The sequence below is a fragment of the Polypterus senegalus genome, chromosome 1, assembly GCF_016835505.1.
Source record: "Polypterus senegalus isolate Bchr_013 chromosome 1, ASM1683550v1, whole genome shotgun sequence".
NCBI classification, from domain to species: Eukaryota; Metazoa; Chordata; class Cladistia; order Polypteriformes; family Polypteridae; genus Polypterus; species Polypterus senegalus.
The window spans coordinates 287,700,970-287,720,610 of record NC_053154.1 but is presented as its reverse complement, the minus strand read 5'-3'; the positions used below and the strand labels follow the sequence as shown (position 1 = coordinate 287,720,610).

General features: G+C 39.5%; 1 protein-coding gene across 1 annotated transcript in view; it reads right to left on the bottom strand.

Moving 5' to 3' along the window:
• Positions 1-19,641, bottom strand: part of gucy2g (guanylate cyclase 2g) — a 149,357-nt gene that overhangs the window by 63,464 nt on the left and 66,252 nt on the right. Inside the window, exon 13 of the mRNA XM_039736268.1 lies at positions 1,313-1,481. Within this exon, the coding sequence (XP_039592202.1) occupies positions 1,313-1,481 (169 nt within the window). The remainder of the gene's footprint in view (positions 1-1,312; positions 1,482-19,641) is intronic.

The window sequence follows — 19,641 nt, the reverse complement described above, 5'->3', positions numbered from 1 at the left end:
GAGTCCTATTTTAAAAATACAGACATGTACATACAATAAATATAGGGTGGCACACAAATAAGTAGCCTGGTCTTAGTGCTGAGTTTTATTATAGTATATTGCACTTGAAAAGCTATTTTCTTAATTTATTATGTCATGTCACTTTCTAACCCACTTAATCCAAACCAGGGATGGTCTAGGAGAGTGGGGTAAATGGGCTGGAGCCAATCCCAGCTAGGACAGTGGCCCAGGCAGGAACAAACCCTGGACAGGGCAATCACACATGCACACTCACACACCAAACACACATCAGGGCTAATTTAGAGTCGCCAATTCACCAAACCTGCAGGTCTTTGGACAGTGAGAGAAAACCGGTGAACCCAGGGAGACATGGTGAGAACATACAAACTCCACACAGGGAGAACCCAGACTGTGAACCCTGATCTCTGTACTGTGAAGATAGATAGATAGATAGATAGATAGATAGATAGATAGACAGACAGACAGACAGACAGACAGACAGACAGATAGATAGATAGATAGATAGATAGATAGATAGATAGATAGATAGATAGATAGATAGATAGATAATAAAGGCGCTATATAATAGATAGATAGAATGTTCTCCACCAGCAGCGATGCAAACCTCAGCCTGTTTGTTGCTCTAATCGCTGCTTTGACTTACAAGAACTGGTTTCCATACGATCAGCAATGTCTGGGGTACAAATTGAAGGGTTTCTTGGTTTGGATGCACAGCTCACAGAGCCAGTATGGCATAACCTCTTCACCATGTGCTGAACTGTGTGTTTCACTGGAGCACTCTCTAATGTTCTAGACATTCCTGTGTGTGAGCTTGAAGGTGCTTGTAAGGACATACAGCTCCACTATTAAAATACGCTCTTCCAATAAATGCAGCTTGTCATCTGTAAAGGATGCGCACACGTAGCAGAAGTAACATAACAAGGCGCTAGTGGGAAGTCCTGCTGGCTTCACCCGATTACATTTGCTGCTGCTTCTTACCTAAGTGTGAGGTTACATTTTCGTGTATCACCCTGTATTTATTTCCATTCTTAATAACTGTGAGCTGCATTAACTTTCCTTGACGTCAGAAACCGGCCACCCCAGTGCTCAACTGTGTACACAATTCTTCATGCTAGTAACATTTTGCTCACTTTGCTGTCTATTTCAGTTCCTGATATTCTGTCAAATACAAATCAGTTGACTAGCTGTTAAGATTTCTTAGTTTTTATCTACATGATTTGGACATTTTCAATCACATCAATCAATATGAAAATTCAGAATTTTAGCCTAGAAACTCTTTGGCAAAAAGCACCTTCATATTTGGGATTGTCAGAAGGAATCACTCTATGCTTAGTCCCATAGCGAAATTCCCACAGTCCAAACCCTGAGAGTTTCACCTGCATTCTACTGTCCACCAAGCAGTTTGTGGGTTTTAAGTTGCCATGAGACACGAGTTTGCTTCTGTGTATAAACGCCATTCCCTGGAAAGAGATTATTGACATTAGGATCTGTAAACCACCACATATTTTACACAAGTCTGTCAAAATGAAATGAAGAACAAACAGCATGCATTTTCTTTCTTACCTTCCATTCAGAGATAGCGTGGTCATCTCACAGTTCCAGAGTTCGGCCTGTATGGAGTGATGTTAGGTTAATTGCTAACTCTAAATTGGCCCAGTGTGAGTGCTTGTGAGTGCCAGAGTGAGTGTACTCTATGATGGACTCGGCACATTATTCAGGATTGCTTTCTTCTGGCTTGCGCCCAGTGTTAACAAGACAGTAATTGGCTCACTGTGGCCCAGATAAACAGACCAGAAAATGAAAGTCCACCTTACAGATTAGAACATTAGAACAAGCCATTCAGCCCAACAGAGCTCACTGATCCTATTTACTTAATGTCCTCATGATATCATCAAGTCGAGTTTTGAAGGTCACTAAAGTCCTAATGTTTTCTATAGTACTTGGGACAATATACTGGAGCTTTAACAAGTGTCCATCTGTGTCTCTCTGTTGTTATTGATTAGAACATCTGTTTTTCTTTTATCTTTTTTTTTGCTTTAGATAATTTTTTTCAGTTCATGAGGTGTTCATATTTTGAAGGCTGAATTGTCAAGCTTTAATTTCATGGTTACAGCGTGTTTTAATTGTATTTTTCTGTGTGAGGAATTTTTTAAGAGAGCTTGGCCCACCAAGATTTGTATCATGAGGACTCACTTATAAATCTCAGCAAAGCACAAGTTGTGTGAGACAATTACTTTAATTAACCCCCTTAGCGTTACATTTCTTTCCTCGAAAAAACATGTAAAAAGCATTGGATTTTTTGGCTTGAAAAATGACATTTATTAATTTCATCTTTCTACTGTAAAACGTGCAAAAAACACTAAAAGTACAAAGTCAGAAGTGTAGAATGTATAATAATGATACAAATAATAATAATAAAAATATACTGTCAAAATGTGTATTTTGTGTTGTATACAAGGGGGACCCAAAATGTTTTTAAAAATCATATATTTCTAAGAACGTTTCCAAAATTGAATCACCCTCAAAATACTCTCCCTGAGACACAATACACTTGTCCCACCACTTTATCCCTTGTTCAAAACTGTTCAGAAACCATTGCAAAGTGATAGCCTTCAGTGCCTCTGTCGTTTGCTTCTCGAACTCCTCTACATCCTGAAAATGCTTTCCTTTAAAATCCTACATCATTTTTGGAAATAAGAAAAAAATTTCAGGCTGCAAGATCTGGGGAGTAGGGAAGTGGGGTGGGAAACTGTTGTCATCTCGTTTTTTTGAGAAACTGCCACACACTCAATGCTGTCATTGTCGTGATGTTGAAGCCACTTACGTGATCACCACAATTCGGGTCGTTTTCTCAGAAGTGCATCATGCAATCGCTCGAGCACTTCAAGGACGCTGCTTGGCCAAATGATGCAGAGGGCAGTCTATTACACTCACCTAGCAGCAAACATCTATATATATATATAATTCACTAAGGCAAGACAACCATGGAAAGCACGCGGGAAGGGGCGTGAGATCACTGAGCCGCTGGACACAATTGGACAAGTAAGACAGCTATGGCGCACGCAGAAGGACCAACGCCCACCAACTCCTGGCACCTCCAAGCCACATTGACTGTTCATAGAGGCGTGTTTCTCGTGGAGATGAATTGCCATATGCAGTGTGTAAAACGGTTTGCGAGGGGTATCTCATGGGATCCTTAAAACAATCCTTTACAACTGAGGTTAAAACACAATGAAGTAAGCAGTCTTTAAAAACCGAGTTTTCGGTTACGACTCACGACCGCATGCACCATAGCAAACTGTTTTACACGCTACATACAGCAATTCGCATCCGCGACAAACGTGCGTCTTCTTAGATGCTCCTGCAGGAACACGGAAAGTCTACGTGAGTCACAGGTGCATCTGGACTGTGCAAAGACGACTCAAGTGACGAGTTGGAGGTGGGCACATGAGCGATGGCGGTCCGCCAGTTTTCAGTCACGGACGATTGTGTGTTGGTTCGTTCCGTGCTTTATTACAATGTTGCCTTTTTGCTGATTTATTACATTACAGATTTTTCAAATGTTAATTTTCTCACTGTGCTTAAAAATCATTAAAAAACCGGCCTGATTATGCGGCGTATGGTACACAGTGGGTTGGCTAGTCAGAACTAATTCCCCTCCACCGTCCAGAAAAAAAATTCTTGTTATTTTTGCCCAACCCAATATCTTGAAGTACGGTGAAAAACACAATCCAAAATCACATTCGAGATAATAGTAGCATAATTCCTTGTGGATTTTCTTTCCAGTGATCAGCTTTTAAGCAGCACGTTCAACATGTGCAAATGACATGAACATCACATTCAGATTCATCAGAATCCCTTTCGATTTCACTGTCCATTTCAATTACAGTACCTGAAGACCAAATTCACTTTGTCATCACTGCTCGTATCACTGTCAAGAGCGTGCAACACCTGGGCTGCTGAAAAACGTTTCTTATGAGATGCCATTATGAGGCTAAGAGAAGACATGTCTGCACCATTGCCTGGGTAACACATTACACCACACACACACCTATATCGTTTCCTGAGCAACACTCAACACTAACACTGTTGGCACTTTTACAGCCCAAGTAATCCTTGGGTCTAATGCTTACACAAGGTGCGTCTATACAGTTGCCCTGACACTCGGAACTAACACTTTTAACACTGTTTTTACAGCCTGAGTGATTCTCAGGCCTAATGCAAAGGAGGTTAAACATTTGTATTACAATGTGATTCTGTACCTTATAAGACATTATTATTTTAAAGTATATTGTATTCTCACCAATATGGTTTGCACTGGAATGCACTGAGTCTTACATGAAATCGGTCCATCAATGTAAAATGAAACCCAGAAAATCAATGCCAAAGACTGGGTGGAGGATTGGCATTTAGGCAGCATGGTTAAAAGCATAGTGGACAAAGATGGTAAAATGCCAAACAGCTGTCAGCTTTTAGCATAATGAACATAAAGGGGCATAAACTAATAAATCTGGTGTGACTGAAGGGTGATCACACAAAGGTGGCAAAATGCCAATATTTGTTGCTAATTAGTATAGCAGGCGTTTCAAAGCTTTCTATCTTTGTTAAGCTATGTATGAAAATGTCTTCATGCTAAGGGACAGCAGCTTTCTTCGTGGACAGAGCATTGCTATTTATTATCTTTAATAAACATCTAAACTAAATGCAGAAAGCTTTTGGACAGTTCATGATTTCATTGCTTTGGATATTACTGGTTTGGGATTTTATTCTATGATAACCATAACATTCTGCTTTACAATTCATTGCTTTCTAATCTCAGTTGGACTTGAATTTGGTAGAATATCAGTGTTCAAGTGAACAAGTCCCCAGCTCATGTCTGACTATGAGAATGATGTTTTAGCCGTATGCTTTTTGAAATCCTTTGAGAAACCTGTTTTTCTATTCGGTTTTCTTCTTAAAAGACATGCCCATCTCCTGTTCTGTTGCTCTCTATTAGTCAGCAGATTGGAAGGGGCCAGCTGAAGGTAAAAAGGTAGCATCCATGCTGAGGTCCATCCAAGCGTCTTTGGGTTTTCACAACTGGTAAGTCTGAAGAATTTATTTTAAAGTAACAGGAAGGATCCACCATTCTAATTACCTTCAAATTTTGATCACGTCAGTCACGTCACCTGTTAATCTCCATTTGCTTAAACTGAAAAGATTCGACTCCTTTAATCTCTCCTTGTAGCTCTGATCTCTTAGTCCTGAAATCAGCATAGTCACTCTACTCTGGACTTTCTATGGAGTTGCTGCGTCATTTTTGTAATATGAGCAATAGTATGATAAAAGTACTCCTGATAAGGACTCATTTGTGAGTTATGTGTCTTGACTACAGTGCAAACGGTAAGATGGAATACAGAAGCAGGAAAAAGATGATAAAGAACCTCAAGATATAAGGAATCAAGAAAATAAATAAAATTCACATCTCTGCCGCTTGCATATGCGGATTTCATTTTCAACAAACAACAAATGTTTTAACTCTCACGGATACGCCTCTTCATTGGGAAGAAACACTACTTTTCCTTGATGGCAACACGAAGTAGACAATCTGCAAATCTCTGACTTAAAGTTTAAATCCGACCAATATATTTTTGCTGTTCCGTTATTTCACCGAGTAATAATTTCAGCTTGTTTGCGCTAATGCGATCTTTTCTACCCTTTTTTGAGACTTTCGAATTTTAGTACTTTCATTACCTCTAACCTGCTCTGCATGTGTTTCGTGCCAGCGTTTTTGAATTCTTTACAAAATTCTACTTTGTCATCTACTTTTTGTCTTTTATTTCTGGCCCTAGGCAGGGTTAAATCTCTTGGCACAAAGTCTCGTCTCACGGGACGTGAAAGTGTCTCTCTGAAAAAGTCACATCTTGTACCAGGATTTTTTTCATATAATAAAGAGATATGTCCCATTCTTGACATTATGTAGCTTAACACTTACAAAAAGCAGTTTGTCAAAAATAGCATTCAGATAAGAAGGAAAACACACACACATTCAGGCTGCAAGACGCTTGCTACAGAAATTTGGGATCTTCATTGACACAAGGGTGGCACATTGGTGAATGTCTACTAGATTAAAATCCCCTGCCAGATTACTTCCATATGCAGTTTGCATGTTTTACTTTGTCTTTGTTGTTTTATTTATGGGTGCTCTGGTTCTCCTTCCAAACCCCAAAAACATAAATGGTGGGTTGATTGTGAATTCAAATTTGACCTTTAAGATGGTTGTGTATGTGCGTGGGCCCTGTAATGTACTGGAACTACTTCCAGGGTGGGTAAGGTGCCCTCCAACCATGAAATGGATTTAGGAAGTTTGAGAAAGTTACGCTAAATTGAATTGGCACAACAACCTACCTCCATTACTGCATAAAAACATTCAAACAGGTAGTCAGAATCTAATCTGTTGAATGCAACTGAGGGAGGACTGTGTTGATTAGATGGATCTGAAGTTCTGCTAGAAATTTCAAACAATCCTTCCATCCATTATCCAACCTGCTATATCCTAACTACAGGGTCACAGGGGTCTGCTGGATCCAGTCCCAGCCAACACAGGGCGCAAGGCAGGAAAGAAACCCTCGGCAGGGCGCCAGACCACTACAGGGTGCGCACACACTAGGAACAATTTAGGATCGCCAATACACCTAACCTGCATGTCTTTGGACTGTGGGAGGAAACCGGAGCACCTGGAGAAAACCCTCACAGACACGGGGAGAACATGCAAACTCCACGCAGGGAGGACCCGGGAAGTGAACCCAGGTTTCCTTACTGTGAGGCAGAAGCACTACCCACTGCGCCATCGTGCCACTTCAAACCATCATAATATAAAAAAAATAACACAACGCAAGAAACCGCGTAGAGAAGAGAAATCAACTGATTCCCAGAACCGATGTCTACATTTTTACACATATATAGAGAAGAATGCTTTGGGAGCTTCTCCAGGTCTTGAAAAGTATCAAAAAAATACCCATAAATGAGATAAATTCCATTTTGTCAAATTAAGAAACTTGTACCTGTGCAAATCACACTAGAGAAAGTATAATGCATTCAAGATAGTAACCAGGAAACAAGTCTTTAAAACATGGTGGGTGACTGAAGATGTGCACCTTGAACTGTTTTGAACTGTTGTCCAGACCTAAATAATGGTAAAGAGGAAGCAAAAGTAGAAAAATAAAGGTTTATAGAAAAATAAATTCATGACAAGCATATGTCATGGAACGAGTACCACAAACTGCAAACACAAAGGAGAACAACAAATCCTACCAAGTCTGGGGTTACATTGGATATTTGCTATGTCTATTAGGAAAGATGGCTGATCTCATCAGATGGACCCAATATACCCATTTCCCCCACCTCCTGTACATTTTATAACACCCCAGGCCTCTGCCGCTCCTGCCTGTTGAACCTCTGTCCAGCTCTTCTCCCAAATTCAAATTCAATCACAGACTGACCAGAATGGACTTTTTAGGTTCAGTCAGGAATTACTTCTAGAAACACCTTGGGAATAACCTCTGAAGACAAAACCAGCCTTTGAAACCCCTCAGGCCATCCTTCTAATGTTTCCTCATCAGCTCCAAGGTTTTCCTAGACTGCAGTTCTGCCCTAAAGGAACAGAATGCCCATATATCACCAGGACAGTGAAGCGGTAGAAGCAAGATGGCTCCTGTGTGTGGCGCCCTACAGCCATACTGATCATACTGGTCAGTATGCTGTATTTATGTCCTGAGGGAATTTTCAAATCTGCCACTTGTGACATCTCACTTTCCCATTATGTTGCATTCATGTCGCTGTTGATTTGCTTACTGATTTATACAAAATCAACTGGATTAGCTTTTATTTTTGTATGTGAGTGTATTAAAAGCAAGTTACACACACACATTCACACGCTCCAATTTTAAGGCTACCACAAAAATGCAATTTCTAGCTAACCTGATTATTATCCATCCATTCATTATCCAACCCGCTATATCCTAACTACAGGGTCACGGGAGTCTGCTGGAGCCAATCCCAGCCAACACAGGGCGCAACGCAGGAAACTAACCCTGGGCAGGGTGCCAGCCCACCGCAGACCTGGTTATTATATTTTATTTTATGCTATCCGAAATACCAAGTTGTCCTGGTATATTTGTAAAATGGGTTAAGAAAGGAAAGTGAAGGTTTATGTGTTATTGAAAGGTGACCTTGTTGTTGTTTCCAGCTCTCCCATGTCATTTACTGTTCCTTAATTTTTATTTTATTGATTTTATTGTATTTATTCCATACAGATAGATACATTTTTACAAAAACTAGGATTGAAAACTAATCAACCCCCACCCCTGAGAAAGAGAGCATGGCCAACGGAGTAAAACTTAAAGCTTGTAAAAATACATAAATTGATGAGTTTAATAGGTGGATAAATATAAATGGAGAAAAGAAAAAAAAATGGGAAGAGAATCTATTTCCTCAGTGATTTAAGAGCTTTTTCTAAAATATTACTGATTAGATCCTGCCAGGTTTTGAAATAGTTCCGCACAGATCCTCTAACTGAGAATTAGATTTTTTCCAATTTCAACTAATATAAAATGTCAGTTACTCACTGATTTAAAAGAGCAGAGTTAGGATTCTTCCAGTTTAGCAAAATAAGTCTAGTCTGCCAATAGTGTAGTTAAGGCGATCACAGTTTGTTTGTCCTTCTCCACTTTAAGCCCATCTGGAAGAACACCAAACACAGCTGTTAATGGATTAGGAGGGACTGTGACACCAAGGCTGTCTGAAAGGCACTAAAATGTTTTGCCCTTATTGGTGTTAATTTGGTGCAGACCCAGAACATGTGACCTAGGGAGGCTGGAACTTAATTGCAGCGTTCGCAGGTTGGATCTTGCCCTGGAAACATTTTGGGCAGTGAGACAAATATGCTTGATATATAATTTTAAGTTGAATAATTGTATGCTTTGTGCATATGAAGTGCGAGTGAATTCTCTGCATTGCTACCTTCCACTCCATTTCCGATATGTTGAGTGACAGATCTTTTTCCCACTGTCCTCTTGGATCTTTGAAAGGGAGGGACTGTAAAATAATTTTATATATTGCAGAAATGCTGTCTGAGTCCTCAAAACTGAGCAAAACTTTTTCAGGCATAGAGGAAGGTGCGAGATGAGGGAAATTGGGCAGGTTCTATTTGACGAAGTTTCTGATTTGAAGATAGTGAAAGAAATGTGTTGCTGGAAAGTTAAATTTGGAATGTAATTGTTCATAGGATGCAAAAATGTTGTCTATATAAAGATCTCTAAGTAATTTAATCCTAAATGTTTTCCAGATATTAAAAACTGCATATGTTTGTGAGGGTTGAAAAAGGTGTTTCTCTTGTAGAGGTGCCACCGATAAAAGATTCTCCATCTTAAAATTCTGTCTACCTTGGTTCCATATTCTAAGTGAGTGAAGCACAATTGGGTTATTAGTATATTTACTAATAGCCCCTCGGCTCTTGAAAATTTTAGACCCATCTCTAACCTGCCTTTCTTAATTAAAATTCTAGAGAAGGCAGTCATTATGCAGTTAAAAGACCACCTCAATAAACATACTATTCTTGATAAATTTCAGTCGGGTTTTAGAACAAATCTCAGCACAGAAACGGCACTCGTTAAAGTAGTAAATGACTTGCGAGTGAATACAGGCAGAGGCCATTTATCTGTTCTCATCCTCTTAGATCTGAGTGCTGCATTTGACACCATTGATCATAATATTCTTAGAAATCGCCTTAGTCAATGGGTGGGCCTCTCTGGCACAGTCTTAAATTGGTTTGAATCCTACCTGACAGGGAGAAAATTCTTTGTTAGTTGTGGTAATTACAACTCAAAGACACATGATATACAATATGGTGTTCCACAAGGCTCTATCCTAGGTCCGGTGCTCTTCTTAATCTACATGCTTCCGTTAGGTCAGATTATCTCAGGTTACAACATGAGCTACCACAGCTATGCTGATGACACACAGCTGTACTTATCAATAGCACCTGATGACCCCGATTCTCTTGATTCACTAACACAATGTCAATTCATCAATGGATGAATAGTAACTTTCTCAAGCTAAATAAAGAGAAAACTGAAATCTTAGTGATTAGCAATAATGGATACAATGAGGCTATTAGTAATAAACTGGATACATTAGGATTAAAAGTCAAGACGGAGGTAAAAAGCTTAGGGGTAATTGTTGACTGTAATCTGAATTTTAAAATCGCATATTAATCAGATCACTGGGACAGCATTTTTTAACCTAAGAAACATAAGTAAAGTTAGACCTCTTATATCTTTGAAAGATGCTGAGAAATTAGTTCACGCATTTGTTTTCAGTCGACTAGATTACTGTAACGCACTCCTCTCAGGACTACCCAAAAAAGATATAAATCATTTGCAACTAGTGCAGAATGCAGCTGCTAGAATCCTAACTAGGAAAAGAAAATCCGAACACATCTCTCCAGTTTTGATGTCACTACACTGGTTGCCTGTGTCATTCAGGATTGACTTTAAAATTCTGCTTATGGTTTATAAAGCCTTAAATAATCCATCTTATATATCAGAATATCTGACACCCTATATCCCAAATCGTAACCTTAGATCCTCAAATGAGTGTCTCCTTAGAATTCCAAGAACAAAGCTTAAAAGAAGTGGTGAGGCGGCCTTCTGCTGTTATGCACCTAAAATCTGGAATAGCCTGCCAATAGGAATTCGCCAGGCTGATACAGTAGAGCACTTTAAAACACTGCTGAAAACATATTACTTTAACATGGCCTTTTATAACTTCACTTTAACTTAATCCTGATACTCTGTATGTTCAATTCTTCATAACTATTCATGGTGGATCTAAAATCCGTACTGACCCCTACTCTCTCTTCTGTTTCTTTTTCCGGTGCCTACACCACCTCCACCTACTCAAAGCTTCATGATGCTCCAACAATGATGGATGGATTAAAAGGCAGAAGTCTACGTGACCATCATCATCAAGTTCTTCCGTGAAAACCCTAAATCCAAAGAGGACTGTTTCATTTATGTTAGGTAGAATGCCCAGAGGGGACTGGACAGTCTCATGGTCTGGAATCCCTACAGATTTAATTTTTTTCTCCAGCCGTTTGTTTTTTCTGTCCCCCCTGGCCATTGGACCTTACTCTTATTCTATGTTAAGTAATGTTGACTTATTTTGTTTTCTTATTGTGTCTTTTATTTTTCTATTCTTTATTATGTAAAGCACTTTGAGCTACTGTTTGTATGAAAATGTGCTATATAAATAAATGTTGTTGTTGTTGTTGTTATATTGGCGATAACTTGCATTTATTGGGGCACAAAGCAGGGAATATAAAGAAAAACTGCAGGATTTTATTTCTATTGATGACCAAGCCTGTGTATGTTCATCTTTTTGTGTCCAGGTTTTTATAGCTTGTATGTTTGCTGCCCAGTAATAAAACTGAAAGTTAGGTAGAGCCATGCCACCTTCTGTCTCAAGTCTTTGTAGGGTCGCTCTTTGGATACATGGATGTTGTAAGTTCCAAATAAATGAGGTTATGGTTGAATCTAATTGTTTAAAAATGATTTATTGATGTATATTGGAATATTTTGAAATAAAAAGAGAAGTTTAGGAAGAATATTCATCTTAACAATGTTAATTCTTCCAGCTAGAGTGAGATGAAGGGTTGACCATCTATGCAAGTCTTGCTTAATTTTTTCCATACAGACAGCGAAATTTTGTTGATAAAGAGCTTTATGTTTACTTGTGATGTTTACCCCAGGTATTTAAACTGATCTGCAATAATAAAGGGAAGGTGTCCAATCTGATATTGTATGCTTGAGAATTCATTGGAAAGAGCACTCTTTTATTCAAATTAATTCTGAGACCAGAGATCTTTTGAAATTCTGTAAGTGCTGTTAAGACTGCAGGCACAGTATTTTGTGGGTCTGATATATACTGTACCATATCATCTGCATACAGAGAAATTTTCTGTTCAAGTCCTTCTCTGATAATCCCCTTTATCTGATAAGCATTTCGACAGTGAACTGTCAGTGGTTCAATGGCGATAGCAGTGGTGACAAAGGGCATCCTTGTCTGGTACCACGTTCTAGTTTAAAGTAGTCTGAACAAATGTTGTTAATACAAACTGAAGCTTCTGGATTGGTATACAGTAGTTTGATCCATGCACAAATGTTCAGGCCAAACCCAAATTTCTTAATGTAGTGAAAAGGTAGTTCCATTCAATCATGTCAAATGCTTTTTCTGCATCCAAAGATAATAATATCTCTGGGGTGTTTGACTTTGCTGGTGAATATATTACATTAAACAGGCATCGAAGATTGGAAGCCAAGTGTCTGCCTTTAATAAATCCAGTTTGAGCTTGTGATATTACCGAAGGCAGCACTTTCTCCATCCTTCTAGCTAGGACTTTGAGAGTATCTTAACATCACTATGCAGAAGTGAAATTGGTCTGTATGATGCACATTGTAATAAGTCCTTATTTTGTTTAGGAAAGACAGTGATTAATGCTTGGCGAAAAGTTTGAGGTAGAATTTGATTGTCTCTAGCTTCTGTAAATGTTGCTAATAAGAGGGGAGCTAGCTGAGTGGAGAATTTCTTATAAAATTCTACAGGGTAGCCATCAGGGCCTGCTGCTTTCCCACTTTGAAGTGACTTTATAGCATCTAGTAATTCTGACAGCGCCAAAGGTTTATCCAGTTCCTCTGCACTAAAAGTATCTATTTGTGGCATCTGTAATGTATCCAGAAATGCATTAGATTGTGTGTTGTCTTCTTTAAACTCAGTAGAATATAAGGATTTATAGTAGTCTCTGAATGTGTGCATTATATTTTTATGGTCAATGATTTTATCTCTGTTCATGTTGGTGATTGCTGGGATTGCATTGCAAACTTCTTGCTTGTGGATTTGTTGAGCTAAGAGCTTATTAACTTTCTCTCCGTGTTAGTAATGACGTCTTGATTTAAAAATGAGTTGTTCAGTTTCTTTGGTTGTTAAGAGGTTGAGCTCTGAAAGCAGAGCCTGCCTTTTCCTATGAAGAGCCTCACTTGGACACCTGGCATGTTCTTCATCTATTCTAGTAATTTGCTGGTTAGCTCTGATACCTTCTTGGTTTCTAATTTATTTCTGTGGGAAAGATATGAAATAATCTGTCCTCTTAAGAAGGCCTTTAGAGTTTCCCAGGGTATTGCTGCAGAAACCTCTGAGGATGTATTTGTCTCTAGGAAGAAACTGATTTGTTTGGATATAAATTCTATACTAATAGAAGTGGGTTAAGACAGCGTCTGCGAGATGAGTGTGTGGGGCATAATGATTTTAGCTCCAAGGTCAGGGGGGCATGGTCGGAAATAACAATAGTGTCATACTTACAGAATTTAATAGTAGGCAAGACATTATCATCTATAAAGAAATAATCAATTCTTGAGTAGCAGTGATGCACTGGTGAGTAGAAGGAATATGTTCTTGAGTTTGGGTTTAGAAACCTCCAGGAGTCTGATAAGTTGTGGTCAGTTAAAAACTGTGTAATTGTCTTTGCAGTGTTAGATGTCATCCCCCTTTGACAGGAGTCCTATCTGAGAGTGGATTTAAAACACAATTCCCCAGCCATTATAATTTTATGAGTGTTCACATTGGGAATGGATGCAAATACATTTTGCATGAATTCTCTATCATCAACATTGGGTGCATAAACATTTATCAAAATCACTTTACAGTTAAATAAATTGCCCATGACAATCACATATCTCCCTTCAGGATCAGATACTACATCTGATGCTACAAATGAGACTGTTCTATGTATGAGAATTCCCACACCTCTAGTTTTCTTTGTAAAGCTGGAATGGAACATTTGGCCAGTCCAGTCTTTTTGCAGGCGGAACTAATCCTTGCTTAGTAAGCGGGTCTCCTGTAAAAATACTATTTTAGCATTTAAACCTGTTAGGTGAGAGAATACTTTCTTTCTCTTTGTTCATGATTCAGGCCTTTAACATTCCAGCTCACAAAGTTAACTGTCCCATCATGGAGACATTGATTCTAAATTTTTGATGTAATTTTGTAGTCTTAACTGGAACCGAGACAGCTTTAAAATTAATTTCCAATTTTCCTGCAAGTTATTACCATGCAGCCTATTGTTACATTGGTAGTTATCATTATAAGGATTAAAAGGATAGATTAGATATAGATTGCTCTCTTTCTCTCCCCTCCTTATCCCCCCACCCCCCCCCATTTTGCCTCCCCACGTGAGGCTGGACCCCACTTCACAAAGTCCCGGTCCTCTGACATACCTAGAGACAGAGCACGTCCAAAACAAAACAAGCCCCCCAGCAGCGGTATTTGAGGATTAAAAAGTAGAGCTATCTATTGCCGATAAAAGTCTAAATACTATACGCATAAAAACTAATCTTCAGCAGTCTTGAAATATTAAGACAGTAAACCCAGGGAGTGGTGTTAAAAAGTGGTCCTGGATAAACATAGTAAACCCTAATGCAATAATAACAATAACAATAAACCAAGGGTATGATGTTCAACAGTCTCCTTTAGAATAGATAAAAACCAAAAAAAAACCTACTTTAATTTCTTCCACACATACGCCTATAATTGTAATTAAAACATAAGCAAAAAGTGTCCGAGAAGAGAAAAGGATGTATAATTATGGTACCTGTATCATTTGCAAGCAGATCAGACAGTAGGTAATATCTTCTTGCCATACCATGACAGGATGCGACTCACTATCGTATTTCAAAAAAGCATCTAGATCAGCTTTCTTAATTCCTTTTCTGCTTCCTCAGTGGAGGAGAAGATGTGATATTTGTCTTGAATTTCCACTTTCAGTTTGGCAGGATACAAGAGGCTGTATCTGACATCAGCTTTCCGTATCAGCTGTTTAATATTGTAAAAAGCTGCACGTTTAGCAGCTGTTGAGGGTGAGAAATCAGGGAAAATATGAATGTGGTTATTTTCAAATATAATGTCTTGTTTGTTTCTGAGAAGTGCCATTACATTAAGCTTAAATTGTAATCTCTTGAAGCAGACAATTAAAGACCTAGGTTTAGAGGTATTTGATCCAAGTATGCTATAAGCTGCTGCTATCTCGGTATCTGATTTAAAGTCCTCTCCAATTATTTTTGAGAATAGTTCAGCTACGAATTTCACTGGGTTTGGACTTTCGCAATTCTCAGGTAGACCTTCAATTCTAAAATTATTCCTCCTGCATCTGTCTTCCCGAGATTCGCGAGTCTGTCTCCAAGTTCGGAATTCACAGATATAGCTTTTCCATCGGCATTAAATGCCAAATGTTCCGCTGTTTCAATTCAAGCCGTGAATGTCTGCTTAACGTCTTCCAGCTGCCCAGCAAGTTATCTCAATTTAGACACATTTTCATGAATGTGTTCCAGAATTTTTCTCAGCATATCTTTAAAGACTGCATCAAAACAATTATATACGTTTTTCCAAGTCTTTATATTCCTGCTGCATCTCTTGCAGCTCCAGCTGCAGCTTCTCATTTGTCTTCTCGTTTGTCTTGAGCAAGCCATTTATTTCTTTCTTCATATTTTTCTGAATGTCTTTCTTGAGCTCACTCGTGGCCGTAGCCAATGTTGTGATCATTTCCTTTAGTTCGGACAAATCGTTTCGGCTTTCGTGCTCCACGGGTGAGGTGCCAACCCCAGCCAAAGCCGATGCTTCCGGCTCACGAGGAGTAGATGAATGTGCAGACTGCAAGGCCATTTATAGTTTCAAGTGATCTTCTGGAATCGGCGAGCTATCGTGACCTGCATCACTTGCACCTTCTCTCCCATTTTCGCTCTCGACTGGAGATGTTGCAGTGGAGCGGGATCCTGGGAAATCTGTGCTTTCACCTGCCTGTTCCAGGTCAGTCTCTGAAAGGCCGGACCTTGCACTTGGGCTTGATGTCTGCCTAGACTTGGGTGTAGTTTTAGGTTTCTTTTTCATTTCTTTCTGACCACCCTTTCTTTTTACTCATATTTATATACTGTAGTAGAAAATCCTCGGATTGGGTAAATACAGGATACCTCGAGATTATAAGAAATAAGAGAAAGAATAAAGCCGCTGCCAATGGAGCTCCGCTTCAGATGTCCATCTCCCATAACGGACGAGACCAACCTACTTTTCCTCTTTATTGACGTCTCTGCTCTCATGAGTCGAAAACATGCTTTTTTTTGGGCCTGATTGAATTCCAAAATTGCGGTAACTACCTGCTGGATTGTAACCATGAATGCTGTCGTGTCTGACTCGTCCTTTTGATCAAGTTGTACAGTTCATGATGTTTCACTTTCTCAGAGCCAGCAGCTGGCACTGTGGTGCAAACTGTACAACACAGGAAAAAAACAACCCACTGAGAACTCTAAGGACAAAATGTTGGGTTCCAAAGTGATGTGTCTTGTCCATATGGTCCTAGTCAGCAACTATGCAAAATTTGCTCTAGATTGGTGAAAGGGTATAGGACTGTATAGAGAACATCCAGATAGGCAGACATTCTATTTTATATATACATATAAATTATTGTAAGAAGTGAAATGTCAACTTTATGTCACTACTCAGCTAATTCAGGTAGCATTGTTTATTCCGAGTTGCCCCTAAGGTCATCATCCTTACCCCAATATTCTCCTGACATAATACAATGTTGTCCTTGCCAAGCTATCTGTTCCAAAATCAGGGACACATAGGTCCCCGCATCTTTAATATAATGCCCCCTGTTGGATGAAGTTCATACTCTGACCTGCCACTTTATTACAAGGACAAACAAATGAGTTTAATGTGGGTGAAACTGATAACTTGATAGCTTTTATAAACAATTGCCATAACTAACAAACTGGTCTGTCACTTGCCACGTATTTCTTGTATGTATGGGAAAACAGATTTCCAGTTAGCTATATATAATATTATCCCTCCAGCACATCCTGGGGTATACCACAGGGTTTCAGTCCAGTGGTAAGTGCTCAGAGCATCTCCAGGGCAAGCTGCCACAGGGGGTAACCTTACAACATGCCCAAAACACATGAACTGGTTCCTCTCAATCTGGTAGAGAGCCTACTCTTAGGCTTTCTCAAAATACTGAGATTCTCACCCTGTCACGTATTGTCAACCTACGATCTAATTCTTTCAGTCATTACCTACAGCAAATTACCATACTTTAGGTGAGGATAGAGATATAATCAACTGGGAAATCATGAGTTTTAGACTCTGATCCTGCTTCACCACCATGGACCAGCACAGCACCACCACTCCAACCTACTTATCAATCTCATGTGCCCTTCTTCCATCACTCACGAATAAGATCACAATATACATGAACTCCTCCACTAAGGGCAGTTTTCCCTCCTCACCTGGAGAAAGCAATCCATTCTTTTCTGGGACAGAACTATGACTTTGTGGAAGAATCCTAACTCACCTCTTTTAAATCCGTGGGTAAATGATGTTATATACTATTTGAAATTGGAAAAAATCTAATTCTTACTTTGAGAAACTGTTCAAAACTTTTTAAAAACCTGGCAAGACCTAATCAATAATATTTTAGAATAAGCAGTTGTATTGGGGGAAAAGACTCCTATCTCACTTTACTGCTCTCAATAGTTTCACTCTGGCTGTTGGCCTTCCTCTATTTCTCACGGGTGGGGGTGATTTGAATTTAGCTTTGTTAATTTTGTCTTCATTGTATACAATTTTATATGCTTTTAATAAATTCAATAAAAGAAAAACAAAGAACCATGACTTCATACTTGAAGGCATTGAACTGCTCAAGTGTGTGCCAATGGTCATAGTCAGGTGAGGCAAAGAAGACAATATCATCTGTATAAAGCAATGACACTACCCCTAGCCTTGATATCCTGTCCACGAAAACCACAAACAGGAGTGGTGACGGGACACAGCCTTGACAGTATCCAGCACCTTCCACAGCACACACTAAGGGACACAGTCAAATCTTTTCCAAACCACCAAGTATCATGAGGTATCACACTCCCAGCACCCTCCAGCAACTGCACCGGGGAGAAGAGCTGGTCTACTGTTCCATGTAAAGTCTAAAATCAAAATCAATATAGCCACTCAAAATCACTGGTTACCTAAAACAGTAATCATAGAAGGCAAAATCTGCTTTAGTTGTACACCTTTAATCAAATTCAAACTACTAATTGTAACACATTTTAAGATGGCCATTTCTCTCCTACATCTCCATGATACTGCTTGCATTTAAGGTGCCCTCATCATTAAACAGCCCAGCACTAGCTGCAAAGCCTCTCCCCAGTGTATGCTCACTCACATTGTTCTTGTGGTTCTCGTCTTTCTCTCTCTCTCTGTCTGTTACATGAATGAAGCACATGTTTCAGCCTGCCTAAGGACTAATTATCCTTAACTGCCCCACCTGTTGCCTCGGGCGTCCAGTACTTGGATAATACAAATCTAATTACCACGTAAGCCCTGAGGCAGTGGGCCAGACAGGATGCCAAAACCAGAGGGAGCCATGTGAGATGGTCAGGCGCGTGAGAACTGTAAGACCATGAAGCAGCCTGGGGAAGGTGAAAGCAAGCAGACAAAGATGTAACTACCAAAAGGAAAACTCCAGCGAGTAAGCTGATTCAGTGCTTAATCTTTGACAGCTTTATCGTTCTGCCTTGATCATTATCATCACATTGTTATTGAGTAAAAGATTATTTATCTCTGTCACTCATCAGTGACACTTAAATAACTACCACATAAAGCTATGCATGAACAGGAAAAAGTCACAGTGAACACTGATCAGCCATTACATGTAATGCAGGGAACTCTGCATTACAATTCAAGCACAGTTCATTTTTGCATGATTTACTTTCTTTGGACCCTAACCATAACCCTAAACCTAATAAATGTAAGAAAAGACATAGCTGCATTTAAATTAGCTTCCTGGTGCCTAAATAGGTTTTGAAATACACTATATGTCCAAAAGTGTGTGGACACCTCATCATCACACCAATATGAACCTGTTGGACATCCCATTCCAAAACACTAGGCATTAATTTGGAGTTGCCTCCCAAACCCCTTTGCTGCTGTAAAAGCCTCCACTATTCTGGCAAGGCTTTCCACAAGATTCAGAAGTGTGCCGGTGGGTATTTTGTGCCCATTCAGCCAAAAGATCGTTTAGGAGGTCAGGTACTAATGTTGGATGAGAAGAACTGACTCGATATTAACGTTCCAATTCATCCCACAGGTGTTCAGTAGGGTTGAGGTCAGGGCTCTGTTCAGACACTTCAAGTTCATCCATGTCTTTATGGACCTGACCTTGTGCACAGGGGTACTGTCATGTTGGAAGAGAGCATGGCCTCCCCAAACTGTTGCCACAAAGCTGGAAGTGTTCAATTATCTAAAATATCTCTGTAGGCTATAGAGTTAACAATACCCTGAACTGGAACCAAGGGGTCCAGCCCAAACCCTGAAAAACCCCCTGGCCATAATTCCTCCTCTATCGAACTTTACATTAGGCACTGTGCAGTCCAGAAAGTAACATTCTTCTGGCATCTGTCAAACCCAGATTCATCCATCGGGCATGCCAGATAGTGAAGTGTGATTAACTCTAGAGAACATGTTTCCATTACTACAGTGTCC